Source organism: Bombus impatiens, unplaced genomic scaffold (genome assembly GCF_000188095.3).
Source record: "Bombus impatiens unplaced genomic scaffold, BIMP_2.2 scf_0096, whole genome shotgun sequence".
Lineage (NCBI taxonomy): Eukaryota > Metazoa > Arthropoda > Insecta > Hymenoptera > Apidae > Bombus > Bombus impatiens.
This window is the reverse complement of record NT_176515.1, coordinates 1,647,786-1,665,497: the sequence shown is the minus strand read 5'-3', so window position 1 is coordinate 1,665,497 and position 17,712 is coordinate 1,647,786. Positions and strand designations below refer to the sequence as shown.

At 35.7% G+C, this 17,712-nt stretch overlaps 1 protein-coding gene across 6 annotated transcripts in view; it reads right to left on the bottom strand.

The window, feature by feature from the left end:
• LOC100746249 (carcinoembryonic antigen-related cell adhesion molecule 5) overlaps positions 1–17,667 on the bottom strand; it is a 100,483-nt gene extending 82,816 nt beyond the window's left edge. For 4 of the 6 annotated variants that reach the window (XM_024364429.2, XM_003486061.4, XM_012394661.3 and 1 more), the window contains exons 1-2: positions 17,460–17,667; positions 10,652–11,135 (exon numbers count right to left, since the gene is read on the bottom strand). In XM_024364429.2, the coding sequence (XP_024220197.1) occupies positions 10,652–10,709 (58 nt within the window). In that variant the 5' untranslated portion in view covers positions 10,710–11,135; positions 17,460–17,667. Of the gene's footprint in view, positions 1–10,651; positions 11,136–17,405 lie in introns of all 6 variants that reach the window. The other 2 variants (XM_024364430.2, XM_033318417.1) reach the window with 2 other exon arrangements.
• Positions 17,668–17,712: the final 45 nt, after the last annotated feature.

The following is a 17,712-nucleotide window of genomic DNA, read 5'->3' as shown; positions in this document are numbered from 1 at the left end:
CTGACACGGAATATCAATCTTCTTCTTTGCTACTCTTTCACAACGCATGTAGGATAGAATCTCCTATGATGGATCAGAAATGTCGTCGTTTTACGTAAAAGCGAAGTAACATTTAACGAAATAAAATACGATATTATAAGGACGAAAGAAAAGGGACACATGGCATAGCTGTCGCGTAATGCCACATTCGTTTCCTCTTTTTCGTCGCGTTCCGTCTTCGTTCTCTCATCGACTCAAAATTTCGCACATCTTCGCGTTCGTCCATCCTTACACGCATTCGCACGTTTCACGTCTCCGAAGATGACCGAAGACGAGTATATACATCGATAGAACCATCGTTATATCCGAATAATTTCATTAGTATGTACATGCATAGTACTTGCATACTTTTTGACGTACTCGCTATCAAACATGCTTTTATCAGTATCATTTCATACCGATCACTTTGTTTAACCTTTAACGGTACTTCATATTTTATATGATCCGAAATACTTTTGCTCGATTTGAGGCGTCATGTCGGTTTGGATCGAGTTTTTTCCATGAATACCAAGACGCCTATTTTTCTCTTATATTTTCGAGAGATCCTCCCTAGTTGCTCTTCTTACAAAATTGAAACATTTTATTTTATTCGATTTTATCCATCCAAATGCATAATCGATCATTAAAGAAAAGAAAAAAAAAAGTTAAACTGTCGGTTATCAAATTCCAGTTAACGCTAATCTTTAAGAGATAGATCAGTTTTGCTTTTTTTCGAAAAGCAAGACGCCCGATTCTTCAAAGTGACAGTGATTTATTTTAAGTTTGTAGCTTAAGTCTAGATGCGAATTAAACGTAGATATACATGTATATGAATTCTGGTTTGCGAGATTAAGTGCGTATATGTGTATGTACCGGTGGCTACAAATTGTTAGTAATCGATTTGAATCCCTGGTAATCGAGATAACGCTAAGTAACGTATGGCAGTGGAAATTCATAGATCGAAGCTACATCATACATACTATATACATACATACAGACTGTATACATACATACATACAGACATACATATATCGAATCGACAGAATTAACTCCAGTAACCGTAACAGGACCACGTGCGTGTTTCGAGTAGTAGTCTGTTCTAATTCTAAGTATCGTAGAAGGAACGTAACTAGCATACATTAGAGCAAATCGATTTGTCCGGAGAACGTGTTTGTCAAAGACACGAAATACGTTCTTATTCGTATTATTAGACGTTTTAATAACCGACACGTCCACTATAGTCGTATTTCACAGAACAATCGTCGTACTTTTGTTCGCTTAGACGAATCCTATCGTATAGAAGACATTGGGCATATTTATCGTTTCATATTCCGATGGATTTCGATGAGACTGATTTGGTTTCAAATCAATATCGATATCAAATAGCATTAACGCATCGATAACGTGTGCGAAAGTTTGTAACTTTATGGTGTGTTTAGATATAATAGATAAAGTAATAGTTGCTCATGCAGATAGCAGTGTATCCGATGAATAGAAAAGGCAAATGTTAGTTTTTAAGGATGAGGCGAATTTTATGAGACGAATGACCGAAGAAGTAACGAAAAAAGTGGTGACAACCAGAGCTATACCATGCTACAAGGTATAATCCGTAAGGTTTTAGGTTGGTGAAAGAAATATAGCGAGATAGCGAAATCGGGCATCGAATTTTACGTGTTTGAACATCTTGACGAGGGAATTGACAGAAACCTGAGAAAATAAGGGCTGCAAACCTCAGTCAGAGACGCACCAAGTGTACAGTATCTTAACTTTGATTCGGTCTATCGAGAGGCAGGATATTGCGCAAAATAAAATCCTTGGTGGTACTGTATCGATCGGTGTCGATGCTTGATTACTTGTAACTTTAACCGTGTAGAATATCTTTGTATACCGGAGATTTCACGAATTCGTAATATCAATTACCTAAATTACTTTCTATCACAAGTTCTTATTCGCAACGTAGAGACGAAGTTTTATGGGCATTGCGTACTAAGAAAGGTCAACCGTATCGACAAGTTTTAAGTAACAGTATCGTTGCAGTTACGATTTTATGTGTATGCGCCGTTTAGCTTTACGCTGACCATTCATCGTCCAAGGTAGAGCTGTTGGGACATCGTTGGTTTGGAATCGGAGGAAAAGTCCAAGACACGACGACCCTCAAAACCGTCCAGTCAGACCAGACTCATCGTCTAGCCAAGTCTTGTCGCGTCTGTTTCTCGGCAATAAGACCCGTGACAAGCAGCGCGGTTGTCACGTAGAAAACACAGGAAATCACGAAATTAACAAATCATCGGTGATCTCTTCGTGTCGTAGTTCGAACGTTTCGCAAGTAAGGTAAAGGACACTCGGACTTTAGATATGATCAGACGTGGCTATACCGTTACCATCTTGTTATTGTTTCGCATTGTAGGCAGAGAAACACCAACAACAACAAGAGGTATACGATAGCAGAGACTTTTTCGAAGAGAGCACGGAACGAGAGAAAAACTTTGTCGGAGAGACACCATTGCCAAGTACAATAATTAAAACAGAAGCGAAAGAAATCGTTATAATTTAATAGAATTTAACTTGCTTACATTATTTCGATCACCTTGTATGACGCAAGAATCGTTTTTTTATTCCGTCATTTAGCCTCGCATGATATCGCGTTCTAGAGCTACAGGTCACTGAAATCCTCCAATCATGCGCTATTCTATCGCGAATAAAGAACATAGATAATTATTTAGAAAGCTATCGCCATCATAGGTTTCGATGACTTTTCACGATGTTGTCGGGGATATGATTCTGAACAACTTTTTTTCTATACATGTAACCACCGCTTGGGACTTAGATAGCATACGCGGGGCTCTAAGAAATGTCTGTTACAACTGAATTAAAAGTAAATATCATCCATGTTTGAGCTTGTTGATTTATACAGATAGCAAGAAAGATCTATAGGGAAGTAACATTATCAAAGAAATTGCTTACAGTCCCGTATACTCAATTTATGAACGAGATTTTCCCACAGGCTGTTCGTTTAGACGCCTAAAGTATGATACAAAGATAAAAAGATCGATGGCTGATGGATGTAAACAGATCGTCAAGCGGCGAACGAAGCGGCAAAACGTGTCGATTATACCTGTGACTGTGTCACGGATACACGCATATGGGCATATGTGCCGTAAAGGCAGTATTTCGCGAATATCCCGGTAACTAGGGTCGAGCAACGGACACGTGTATGGGAAAAGGTCGTTGTCGTTCAGGATTATGCTCTCGGCAACGAAATCATCGGAATCATAGGAATTGTCGGAATCGTCGATGAATGAAAAATCATCGAAATCAGTGGCGAGGGGAGACTACCAAATAATTACCGTAATCTAACTCTGTGCATGCGTGTAAAAAGATTACCGTTTGATTTCAACGGTAAGCGTTTTCGCATTCATTAAATTAACCCGTTTATCGTGGTCGGTGATGCCGATAAAAAAAATAGACATCGTCTATAATAATAGTTTATATAGTAGCTTTAAACGATAATCAAGGACTAATATCTTTATGTTAATAAACGTTGCACGCTACCGTTTGTGATTCGATAACATAAATCTGAGGAGCAACAAAGTACACGTATTGTACACTGTATACGAAGACAAAAGCACAGTCGCGACTCGAACGTTATTGATAGCCGATGTATTAAATAACATACACAAATCCTTTTATAAATCTTGAAATCATACTGTAATTTCAATATGGCACGATAAGACGAACGATTTCGTTATAAAAGAGTGCAAAATTATCAATGGTGTATTAAAATTATATTATACATACATTATATACATCAGTTTATATACATACGTAATACGTTGCGTACTTTCAAAAGCCTTTAAGAAAGAGATATCTGTAAAATACGATCTTATATTAATCTCTATTGCATAGCAATATACTATTGAAAGAAATTCAGCAAAGCATAAATTTACAAGAAACGCGCAAAGACTAATAAATTACAAGTCACTGTAGTAATAAGATCATTGTTTGAAGCAACGGTAGAGATGGCGTAGTGTCACGCGACATTCGAAGGTAACGGTCGCTGTCCAAATATGCATAAGGATAACGAATATGTAGTTCCCGCCGGGCATTAAATATCTAGCATAGTGATTACGGTTAAGTTATTAATTAGATTATTAGATCGAGTTTTAGAATATTTTGTAAGATCGATACAAGCGACGAATCCACGTGGACAAACAATTACATTTTCTGGCACGTTGAAGGGAATGATGACTGCCGCCCCGTAATACAATACTGCACAGTATTGGATACACCGATCTACGGAACAAGTAGAGTCAGAACTCGGTATTCTTGCTGGTAACAGCTTCCAGATACCTGGATTAATGCAATAGAGGGTAGTTGGGATTAGAGGCAATCGGACGGGTGCTTCACGTAGTTACCTTCTGGCAACGAGGCCTGCTAATTCCTAAGATAACTCTTTGGCAAGTGATAGCGAATTAAATACTATGTGCCAAACTTGAAATATTAAAGATCGTCGATTTAGAAAGTACTTTTCCGATTTTGCAAATGAAACGTTTTCCGTTCGTCCTTACACTGTGAAAGGCGTATGCAAATGTATCTTTAATTCGAAATAATTTCAACCTATAGAGCTCGGATAGAGCATCGTAGCGCGTTACAAAATGTTATAAATTATTATACACCTTCATTATAATTGAACAAAAATTATGCTGTAATTTTCATTGTTGTTTAAGAATGAAATAAATTTGATGAAATTTGATGAAATTTGATGAAATTTGATTAAATATGATATACGTTAAAATGCTAAGATGTAATGATATCTGTATTCGTTAAATGAAAAGTCATGTTTGATTAATGCTTGAAAATTGATTCCGGCTTTAGAAGACATTTAGAATTCTGTGTACATTAGGAGAAAATGAACATTCAGCCCAACTAAACAGCCCAATTCGAGAAAACGCTCGCGAAACGCCTGATTTCTAATTCGTTGGAATTTGCAAATGCAAACTTACGATGCTAGTTTTGAAAAGCCGCTACACATTGCGATACGATGTGCGATAATGCGCGTGTTGAAAATTAATTGAATCCAGGATGATTGTTGCGAGCTAGAGCTTTTAGTTTTTGCACTACTTTAGTTTTTGTACAATGATAAGTGACTTACAGAAGAAGCTCTGGTGGTAATTAGTCAGAATCTTTCCCGTCTCGTTAAACCTATCAGAGTATCGTTTCTTTCCCCAAGGCGGACCAGTCGATTCCTTCGCAAAAACAATTGTTCGTAAAGAACCACTATTTCGACCACTGATGCAAGATCGAAAAACCACTAGTGCAAAATTTCTTCCTGCAATTCGACATTCTCCCCCTCCCTCTCTTTCTTTATTATCTTCGCTGATTTATGGCGATCCATATATAATAAATAAATAAATATATATATATACACGTAATAGGATAAAAAGAAAGAGAAAGGGAACTAAAGTTACAACAGTAACATTTTCAGCGATAAGCAAATGTATACTATTACTTTGTTTATTAAAATAACTATGTACAGTAATGTGTACATGTAGTAGCAACGTGTTCACAGTATGAATTCATTTCTTGATGCTTTTATTGGTAAGTACATATGTATTTCCATATACGTGTATATAAACTGTATGTATGAAAATTCCGGTCACATTCTTTCCATTGTATTGCTTTAAATTGTACATTTTATATTCGAAATATATTACGCTATAGCTAGTTTCAACACAGATCGTCGATAATAATGTGATTTGATTCTGCGTTTAATCGCTATCTAGCCATGAAAATGGCACAAGACTATTTACTTGTAGTAATTAAATATTATGGCAAATGTATCATATGTATATGTATGTACAAGTAACACTATCGACCAAATTACTTATTTTTATACCGAAGGTATTAAAATTTGAATTAAATATTTGGTCAGATTTTATTATTACATCGTTTGTGCTAATCCGAGCATAAAGGAATTAAATCTGTTTTATTTATTTATTTTATACAATTAAAATAAATAATCGATTGTACATAAGATATTAAATTAACGATTTAAGTAGAAAGAGGGCATTATCAAGGTATTCGTTAAAATGAATCGATAACTGACATTATCTAGCGACGGAAACGCATGAATTCAACGTCAGCTGACAGTAAGAACATATGGCGATCGATTAAGATCGCTGCGCGTCAACCGAATTAATTAAATTCGTTATATCGATCGACAGATGTATATCGTGATGAGTGAAGTCATCAAATAGAATTATATTATATTATAGTATAGTAGATAGCGTAATGGCTGAAAATTTATGAATTACCATAGCAAATATATTCTATCGGGGAATATGCAAATATCAAATGCTTCGAAATCAACACGATTCTAGTTTCGTCTCGTACAAATTTACGTTTAAACGGAAAAGACACAAAGATATAACGGTACTATTATAACGGTATCATGCTAAATGTCAATTTTAGTAAACAATGCTTGCGTACATTGAGCGCAATGCATTCCACTTCGAAGCGTGAATGCGATGCGCACAACTTGTTCTCAAAGTAAAATGACACAAACGTTAAAAGCATCGATACAAAAATGTTCTAACGCTGCTAGCAATCTCATACGTCCCACTGACTCGTACACTTCGTGCACACTAGCGAACGTGTGCGTGTCTACTTTTCCAAAAACATGACCATAGCCCGTAGAACCGGAGATTGGTTTTTGTCCACATTAGAATGGAGAATTGAGAATCGTAAACTCTAGATTGGTACAGTATACAGAATTGTGTACATTTCAGGTAGGAGAAAAGTTGGAAAGAATTTCTCCCTTGCAAAAAATTTAAATTCGAGTTTCCAGGAATCTACCATTTAACGCTCGAATTCCAGTTATGTACTCCACCATTGAAAAAACATCTTGTTTCTGTGGCAATCCAATTAACGAAATTTTGTTTACTATTGCGAAGTTTAAGGAAACCACAGAAAATTCTGCTTGTATATGAAAATTGCTTTTCCACGAATGTAGCTAAGATTCCCCTTTCAAACTTCAAAAAATAAAAAAGGAAATAGGGAAAATTCGAAACGATAAATCTGAAACAATACTATAAATACATTACTTTAATCCATTCACCGGAAGAGCAGCATAAAAATGAATTTGATCGATTCGAAAAATTCGTACTATCGAATCGATAAATTTCGTGTTTGCTTGCAGCCAAAAAAAAAAAAAAAAATAAAAAAAAAAAAAAAAAAAAAAAAAACAGCTACAATAAAACACGCCAAAACCGTTTCCAAAACTAAACTTTCGACATTTTAGCGTAGATTACGTTCGTTATCTCGATGTTCCATTTATAATTGCAACGACCTAATCACTTCTTAATAAAATCAGCAATTACAATCAGCAATTACACAAAATGTGACGAATCACTACTGTCATGTTATATATCGTTTCATTTTGCTAAACACTATCAGTACTAATTGCGGAGACTTTTAAATATTACAGGGTGATATTAAACTTTGTCAAACTTGGAAATTCGTCTATTTTCACCAGCATATTTGCCGTTGCGTCGCGTGTGATACAAAATTTCGAAAATTATCAAACGCTAGGTGAAATTTTACTCTTTTTGGGCATATTATACGAGTAAAAGGAAACGAAAGAGAGGAGATAAAAAACAGAATGCAACCTCGAATGTTGCAGTATTGTTCAAAGCCTCGTCATCAGCCCGAGGAAGCATCGCAAAGCTCTCGACAGTTTCAGCAAAAGCTGTTTTCACGTATGTACGTAGTGTACGAAGCTACGGGTGAATCTATCCACGGCCGTATGGGAACCGTAAACTGCACGATCCATTGGGGTGGACGAAAGAAACAGAGGGTGCACGAGTAAAGGTCGGTGACGCAGTAACGCCACAACTCCCTACGTACGTGTCCCTACACGTAGCACATAATTCGCCGACCACGCCTCGATGCTTGTGACTACAGTGTGAGTGCGTGCGTATGTACAAATTCGCATGCACTCGTCGACGCAAACACGCGTGCGACCTCGATTCGATTGCACGTAAGGGTCTCGCGACGCACAACAGCAACAGCCTAGGGTTGCGTCTCCGCTTGCGTTAAAACAAGTCGAAGAATAGGCGTGACAAAATCCTTGACTTTACAATACGATCTACGAATGTCGTATGTATCGATACGCACGTATAATAAGCACGTACTTGTCGCGAAATGTGAATAGTGTTTGGGAATAGTTTTTGCCAGTGCAAACAAAATGACGAAACTCGAGAAATTCATAATATCTATTTGTATACATGTATGTACATACTATATATAAAATACATCTTATACCGGCTTGGGCTGTTATATTTTATTGTATCTATCAATTTATTATCGCCTAAAAGATGGTCTGATTGCATCGTGTGTTGATTTGTTTTAATCAAAATGGCGATATTTGTACTTATAGTATAACGAAGCAAAAATTGTAAAAGTTTCGTCTTTCATCGATTCAAATGGCGTCTCGTCGATTCTCACTCCCACCTTATAATATCTTACACTGCTGTGTGATTTGATAGCGATTTCGATCGTAAGAATTGGTGGAGATTTTGTGACCCTTTGAATTGCATTTTCCGAGGCATTACCGATTTAGTATACCCACTCGAGTAGTGTATAAGAAACCTTGCTAATAAAAAAATTACGAAAGGAGGACGGCCAATCGAAAAATATAGTATTGTAGTTAATGAAAGTTTATTATTGCTCGACATGTCTCGGATAATATCCATCTTCTTTTTTATTTTATCTCATTTAAGTGAGTATCACTAATACGCACCTACATTCGCGTATAAAATATAAGCAGTTGAATCACCGTTATTTATTGCATAAAGAAATTCTTTTCTTTTCTTTTTTTTTTTTTTTGTAAATCCAATTGCGCTTTTCGTAATAAACATTATTAATATTTATTTATGGAGATTCAGTCCTTTTGTTTTTCCGGTCGGAAGAGTAGCATTAAAATGCACGAGAAACGCGAATATTACTTTTCGGAACAAATAGCATCGTTTTGATTTTCATAAATCCCATTGAATTACACTCCTTCTTTATTACGTGCAACAGTTTGTAACTACATATATCTACTACGACAACGTATATATCTAAAAACATAAGTGAAAGTAAATTATAAAACAACGGAACGACGATGTGTGTGTGTGTGTGTGTGTGTGTGTGTGTGTGTGTGTGTGTTTTAGATCGGCACGATGCGACGGAGCGAGAAGCATTTTAAAAAGAAATATTTTTATGAAACATATCTGTATACGTTTCGTATCGTATGGTGGGCAGATACAACGAAAGATCTGTATCACGGCTGACTCTCACTTGAAAGTAGATAAGGTTTTCATCAACTCGTTTAATTCTTCGTTATTGCGCCCTACTTTATTACAAAAGTATTATTGGACCTATTTTATTACAAAGCAAGTTTCAGAGAGACATTCATTTTCTAATTTCTATTGAAGTTTGATGTTCTATATTATATTTATATGATATTTTATATACATACAATTAACTCAAAATATATTCATATTTACCTAAAACTAGAATTTCTTTCTGTCATTGGTAATTTATTGTGAAATTTAACGCCTGTTTAAAAGTTGCAAGATATGCGAGAACTCGTATATGGTTATCGATAGTTTTAAAATTCTTAACAATTTGTATGAACCTAATCTATGTTTACAAACGTGGTAAAATACGATAGTAAAATATGTATGATACGTATATAAAACAATATGCCTAGGTGCGCTAATACACAGCCTAGTAAAAGAAACATGAAGTTGGCATTATTTTGCAACTACTGATTCATCATATAAATGGCTTAATAATATATGTGTAAAGATAAGATACAGAGATAATGCTCGGATCTTTAGACGAAAGGAGGTGAAAGAAACCTGTATATACAGAATAATTTAGGAAAAAACTCGTTTCGTTTATATTTGCTAGATTATGCGTATAGGTTATATATTGAATTTTGTACGAAAAAGTAAAATTCGTTGACCGTAGATAACATAATAACGCGACATTTTAACACTTTTACAAGCTCGAGTTCAACGTATGAATATATGTAGATTCAGAGTTCAGAGGTAACTTTCTCAAAGGATCTCGAAGCGTATCGATCGGACTTGGAAATTCTTTTCTGATTTCTAACCATAGATGCTTTTACCTTTTCGTCATGAATACGCACGCGATACGTACTCGTATATGTAGTTTCATCGAATACAGACTTTTGTGGAGCGAAGCCTGTATACGTGTACGCAAGGCTGAAGATACTTTGAAATTTTGATCGGTGATTTCCAGAAACGTGATGCGATCTTGGATGAAAATGAGGGTACTTGATTCGTACGAACTAATCACGCAGGTAATATGGTCGCATGGGTCACATCATCTGTTCAAGAGTTCATCCGTTACAAGGTACAGCTGCAAGATTCTGTTAAATAGGGAAATCACAAATCCTTGACCATTTGTCTGTTACATATTCGTAAAAATAAATGTACGTGTGTATGCTCTATATCTTTTGACAACGAACGTCCCATTGTTACACCTTGACCGTAGAAGGCAATGGCAGATTCGAAATTGAAATGAAAATATGTATAAAAATATGAATGAAAATCAGACTAACCTTGAGCGTAGACAACACACAAAAAAGCGACGACGGTGGCGAGGACGTGACACCACATTATTTTTCCTTTTTTTCACTTCTCTTCTTGAACACACCCCGTTTGCTTCTTTCCCCTGTATCCAACGTTGTTTCACTTTCCACGCGAGCTCACGAATCTGTCGGTTTCTTTGCGCAAAAGAGAAGGACGCACTATGTTTTAATCGTGTTTCCGACGTATCGCGTGCCGGTTAATCGACGGGGTTTGTTTCGACCAGGCCGTAACTCGATCATTTAACGTCACGAAAGATCCTATATTCACTCATATCACCCGCCCTTCACGTTTCGTAAGATTTCCGCTACACTGTTTTCGTTTCTTCTTTTACTGTGCTATTTCTAGAATTCCCCACTAATAAACAATCGGTATTTTTAAGTAGTCACCCGTCGCGATTCTCACTTTCGCGCGATTCTTCGGGAAACTCTCCTCGACATACTCTGTTTCTGCATTCTGGAATGTAAGTAACGTCACATATCAGACTTGGATAAACAAAATTATAATTAGATTTTTATCAAAACGATATTTAACATTTACTAATATTACAACAATCTTGCTAAATATTAAAGCAGTATACGAATACGATGCAACAATTTATTCGTGAAGCATACATGGTCACTGTGTACCTTAATTCAAAATAATACACTACGAAACGAAATATGCTTTGTATAAATTCGACGTTCGAAAAAGATTACTTGATGCGAAAATCACACCATGTAACACTCCGAATTTACTTATATATTACATAATAACTAACAAAATTACTTATAGTATTGTGTAAAAGGACTACATACATGGCATGTATAACGTATGTATAACGTAAAAACGTATCAACCAAGATTCAAAAGAAAAGCTCTTTCGAATGATCTCTATTACAACACTTTAACGACAGCTTGTGTATAAGTTATGAAACAAATATATTTAATTGATAAATACGTATATTCGTACGGCCGGTAATATGTAAACAGCATAACTTTCTTGTACGATTAATGCGCCAAACACATGACGTAACTCAATGGACGAAAGTCTATTGGAATTAAATGCGGAGAGATGACGAAATTATTGCGCCGTTATGACTGATTCGACAAGGATATCGGTTATTTCAAAACGCTCTGACTTTTTTCCACGAATGCGATCGCAGCAGTTTATCCGGCGTCGAGAAAAGGTATTGAATGCTTTTGAATTTTAAAGATCACGGTATTCTCGCAGATATATTACGCTAGAACTGTACACACCACAATTACGTCGATAAAACAACAAAGATATTTCCAATCATCTTCTATCAAGACATGATTCTTATTCAAACGCTTTGTGTTTGTTCAAGTTGTCCAATTACAAGTATCGAAAAATTCAAAAAGATTTAATAATGTGAAAAACATTTTGATGAAAGGTTGTTTATGTAAATTGTTACGTACAGATATCGATGTTTATCAGTCATGATTCCATATCGAAAATTTGTTCGATCAGAGGAAGGAAAAACCGTATTGATAGGAAATAAGTCATAGGAATGAAAGAACTATCGTGAAAGAAAGTTGGCAAACCGAGTGAGCAAACTCGGTAGAATCAAAATACTCGAGTATACCGTAATACAGAGCAATAGAGGGTAGAGCCGAAGAATCTTTGGCCAGAATCTCCTCTGTTCGAAAGCCTGCTCGAAATTGAGAAAATTGTTATTTAATAATATATATATATATATATATATAATTGCGTATAATTTATCCAGTTGTAAGATAATAGTAATAATTATACGGAGAATTTCTAATCATAGGGATTTCAGTTGCGATAAAAACTTTCCTCTTCCTGTGTTTCATGCTACTGCTTTTCGCTTTCTGTCTGTTTCGTTATCGACCCTCTTTCTCGATACCACGGGATACGACGCGAATATGCTAACGGCATATTGAAAAGGCAACTCGACTTTTCGATGGATTTTATCGTCGATGATTGATGAACATGGAACACGTATCTCTCTGTGCAACCTTATAGCGTAACTCTAACAGTGTGTTATGCTTTCGCTTACAAATCAAATACCACTAGCAAGGCTTCCGTTGCTTCTTCCTTTTCTACCAACTTTCCTTTCAACCTACGCCATTGTCGCTAGCCACCCTAAATCCTCCTACTCGCGTTCTGGCACTCTGGGCCGCAGCAAGACATAATTGAATAAAACTGCTAAGTGATTAATTGTATGAACCTTCGCGGTGCTCTTCCTTGCCAACTAACTTCGTACTCGACTTTAAAGGACATTTACCGCGTCATTTCACTTTTTCCGCCGTTTCAATATACACGCGTATCTTGGTTCGACGGAATTTCAACCTTATTTATCCTCTATTCACAATGTACATATGTATTAGCACCCACTCGTATTCATTTATCAATTACGACGTAATATTAACGTTATTAAGTTTATAATACAACATAACACGTATCTCTGGCATTTATTGAGACGTGTCAATTGTACGAGCACCAAATGATATATTACAAATAAAACCACATCCAAATATAATTGTACAATAAATAACACGAGAGAATTATATTTCAGCAATGTGATCGAACGTAACATATAATTGAAGAATATCATTTTTTCGAGTGTATAGATTGGTACTATGAGATTCCATTAAATTCGAATGTGATAAATGTTCAATTCTAAAAAATTGTTGATTATTTCGATGAATTTTGTTGTTTTCATGTATACGTACATATTTTTCCATTAGTTTTTAAGTTAATGTAGAAAGATTTCTCGATGTGAACAATAACGCTTGCCCTTGTTCATTGGAAATTGTTACACGGAAGAAGTTTGAATTGAAATATACAGTTGTGCTATATTCTGTTTGTATCGCGAAATTATTCCCCTATTATTGTTCTTGTGTTACTATACTTTTCATAATCGTTCTTCCTATGATGTACATTTTATAATATTTGAATGATTTTCGCAGAACCAGTAAGTTTTACTATATAGTACATAAGGACACAATCGTAAACGAAGTTTCCGAGTGACTAATTTGAGGTAAAACGATGCACAGGCAGCTGTGGTTAAAAATAGGGTAAAAGCTAATAGGATTGCCGAACGTGCGAAATAATACAGAAGAAGACGTATCCAACTATGTAGATATGTATATGTATACTACAGAAATAAACGGAGGACAGTTTCCATGCGTTACGGTAGAAAACGATAACTTTCGACGCGTAATAAACTGAAAATACAGAATATTTGAACTTTTCACTGACATTTATGAAACATTTTCTCTTTATCTTAGATATCTATGATATTATACGTGAATCTATAGTTTTTGCAAATGTGTTGTTATTCGTCAAGTTGTTGCAAATAAAAGATATACACGTGCAACGATATTTGCGTGAAAATCATTTAATTTGAAGAGAGATGTTGTTAATTTTGATACGAAGTAAATGTATTTCCGGCAAGTTATTCTTTTCTTTCTTAAAAGTGGAGATTTTCGCGCAACGAATTATACTGGCCTCCTTTCATATCTACGCACATCTTAACCCGTGTATCAATCGTATACGTAGAATTACAGATTCGATGTACAATTTAATGTAAAACTAAATTCTATTTTGCTAACTGTAAAAACGCTTCGTACTTATGATAACGATAAACAATACTTGGATACTAATTATAATTGGATTCTAATCTCCACTTTTTACTTTTACTCGAGTTATATTCATTGGCAATTTACATTTCTTTTACAAATAATTTCAAGGAAAAAGCTGTATGATTTATAGTTTGGATTACGCTATCAAATCGAATTTACTTGTTCGCCTTCTCACGTCTAGATCCGGTCGAGTTTTACTAGTTTAAAACTTGGCACAAGAATAGAAGAGGTTTTGATTCGCTGGAAAGGAGGAATCAATGAATTTACTGGATTTCAGGAAAGTTTCGCATCTCTGAAACTAAAAAGCAACTAGTTTCATTCGAGAAACACAAGTTCCTCTCAGTCGGTTTTCCGTCGAAAAGATTTGTCACCAAGTGCCAAAGATTCACACTTTTCAGTTTATACTTCATTGTGAGTTGTACTACCGAACGAATGCAAAATCGAAACCACAGTGATTTTTACTAACAGCATCTTCTAACTTATATCGTAAGAAACGGACGTTTTATCAAATTCGTTTGAATTTATAGAAAAAGTTTTAGTAGGATTGTACTGCATCTTCAGGTGGACTTACAAACATTAAACACGTTAAGCGAACGTATAACGATACGTATAACCGTGTAAAATAGAAACACTTTTTGTCGGTTCCTGTGATGTTTATCTATAAAATTCGGTGGAACTCGGAACCCCGAGTGCGAAAAACTTTATTAAACGTCGACGTCATCGTGCTTCGTTCGCATTATCCCTTCCATTCGTGTTACACCGGTGGAACGATGGAACGGTGGAAGTTACCGCACCGAATCGAATTTGCTAATACGCCCAGCAGCCCAGAGGGACTTTACTCGTCGCGCGGTAGGAAACGTTGTCCAGGTTATTTAGCAGGGAGAGAAACATCACTTCTAACAACTTATTTACTGAAAACGTTTATAAGCGATGTTCGCGTCAAGAAGGATTTAGATTCGAATGCGATTCTCCGCTCGTCGCGTCGGTTCGACAATTTTCACTTCCTGCGTTAAATCGATATTATTCATTTCCCTGAATTCGCCAGATTATTCGTTATTATTTAAATCTCTATTTTGATAAATATATATATATATGTATTTATATATATATATATTTATCAAAATAGAGATTTAAATTATATATATATATATATATATATATATATATATATATACGACGAAACAATTAACAATTTTTATAATACAAATGTACTTTATATATCTACGTATATATTAACAGCTATTTATTATCATACGAGCACGTAATTTAAAAGAATAATCGAGCTCTTGTTACTTTCTCAATTTTTCTAACAAGCAGTGGATATTCTAATAGTAGTCGCATTCTAATGCAATCCCTAAGTTCGAGTATATCCTTCGATTAACGCAATCTATATATACCGCGCATTAAAGAAGATTAAAGAAGATTAAAGAATTTGAACTTCTAATGGGTACTTTGCGTAATGCGATAGTCGTTCTCAATAAGTATATTTTAACGCATTCCTGCTAATAATTCGTTAATCCGCAACGAATCGAACGAAAGAAATGCAACAGAACGATTAGACGATTTTCTAATTATGTATCTGTTTTATTCGGAAACGCTTGAGAGTATATATCGAGTGAAGCATGGAAGCTTCATCTTTTCAGTCAGTTTCATCTTTTCCTATCTACAAATAAATACGTATATATAAATATTTTAACAGAGTCTTTGTATTAGAATTGAAAAAGATTTTGACAGAAGTTGACAGAACGACAAGAAAGTTGTTAAGGTTATTTAGTTAAACGATACGTATCTATCTTTAAAGTATGTGATCGATGAAATTCACGACTTTGGTATAAGGACGAAATCACTACTAATTCTCGCGAATGGCAACGAATTGTTCATTCGAACGAAGATAGGAATCGCATACGTTTATACTTTGTCAAAATCTAGGTGCTCTCGATTCATTTGGAAACACTTGTCGGTATCATCCAAGTCAGAGTATCGAATGGCTGAAAAACGTTCTCTTCTTTATTTTTCTTTTTTCTATTTTCTTTTTTTCGTTCCACCACAGCAAATCAATACGAATTAATTCGTCGATAAAAGTATCGTATCGGTGGGAATTTTGTGTGCCACCAGATCCTCAATTACCGAACGGTCGACCGAGAAAAACTCGTTGAACTCGTTAAGCCGCAGCGGCGGTCCTGTTACCAATCCCAACGCAACGATTCAACGTCGAATAAGATTCGTACGAGGATGAAATCACGGCAAGGGTGTATCTGGCGGTAACGTATCCGAAGTCACGTATGCTCTAGGTTGTTCGATATCGATAAATGAAATGAAAATAAAAATTGATGCCAGAGTGGAGACTACGAAGCGAACGACTGTAAATTGTAAGACAGAGGTCTTTTCTTTATACAATTTCCTGTCATCTTACATACTGTCGTGCGACATATAGACAGAATAGAACGACAAGGTATCGGCAAGGAAATAAATTGAGTCAGTTCTCTTTTTCCTTCTCTTTATCGTCGAGTAAAATATAGTTACAGAAATTACAGGTATCGCAAACGTGCGATTACAATTGCACGCATCCCAATCGCGAATCAAATTCGATAACACTTATAGTCTATCGAAGAATGCTCGGGCAAAACAATGTATGTATTTAATTAAATGTCAAACATATTTGAGACTGCAAAAACGAAAAAGCGGAAAACGTGGAATATATATTGTAGAAAGTTTTCGTTAAATCGTTAGCGTCAAAGTGGGAAACGATAGGGATTGAAGAATTCTCTGTTAGATTATGATATTGGTAAATGATCGCACGGTATTCGATTAATGTTAATACATGGTCGGTAGAAAGGGTAAAAAGTGTGCTCCAATGGCAAGATGAAATCGGGACCAAAATTTCTGTTATTTTTCCGCGGTTAATAAGAAAAGCAGCGAAGAAAGAAAAGGAAAAGAACGAGAAAAGGATAATAATAACGTAAAACGCGATTCCTTTCGGCCAAGTTCATTTTATGGCCATTAGATAGAGAAATGCGGCTGTTGCCTATGGGAACAAAAAGGATACGAAGAACAGAGGAGGAAATGAAACTCGGCAAAGCAACTGCCTTCGGTAAGTTCGAACTTTGGAACATTTTACATAAATTTGTTCACCCATCACAAGTTAAAAGTTTCTTCAATTCCGTCTCCTCACCGATATGCGTGGTCGAAAAGAATCTTGAGAAAAATTCACTTGCCCCGGTTACGAGATTTATCCTTACGAACTCGGATATATGTTTGTGTATATACTAATATACTATATACGTGCACAGAACAAGCCCAAATAAATACATATGTACTAGCAAAGCTGAAAGTACGCGAACGCTCGCGACCGTCGCGGGCTGAATACTGGCGCGTCGTGCCACCCGGACTTTTAGTTCCCGGCGCTACCGAGAAGCGTCGCGACG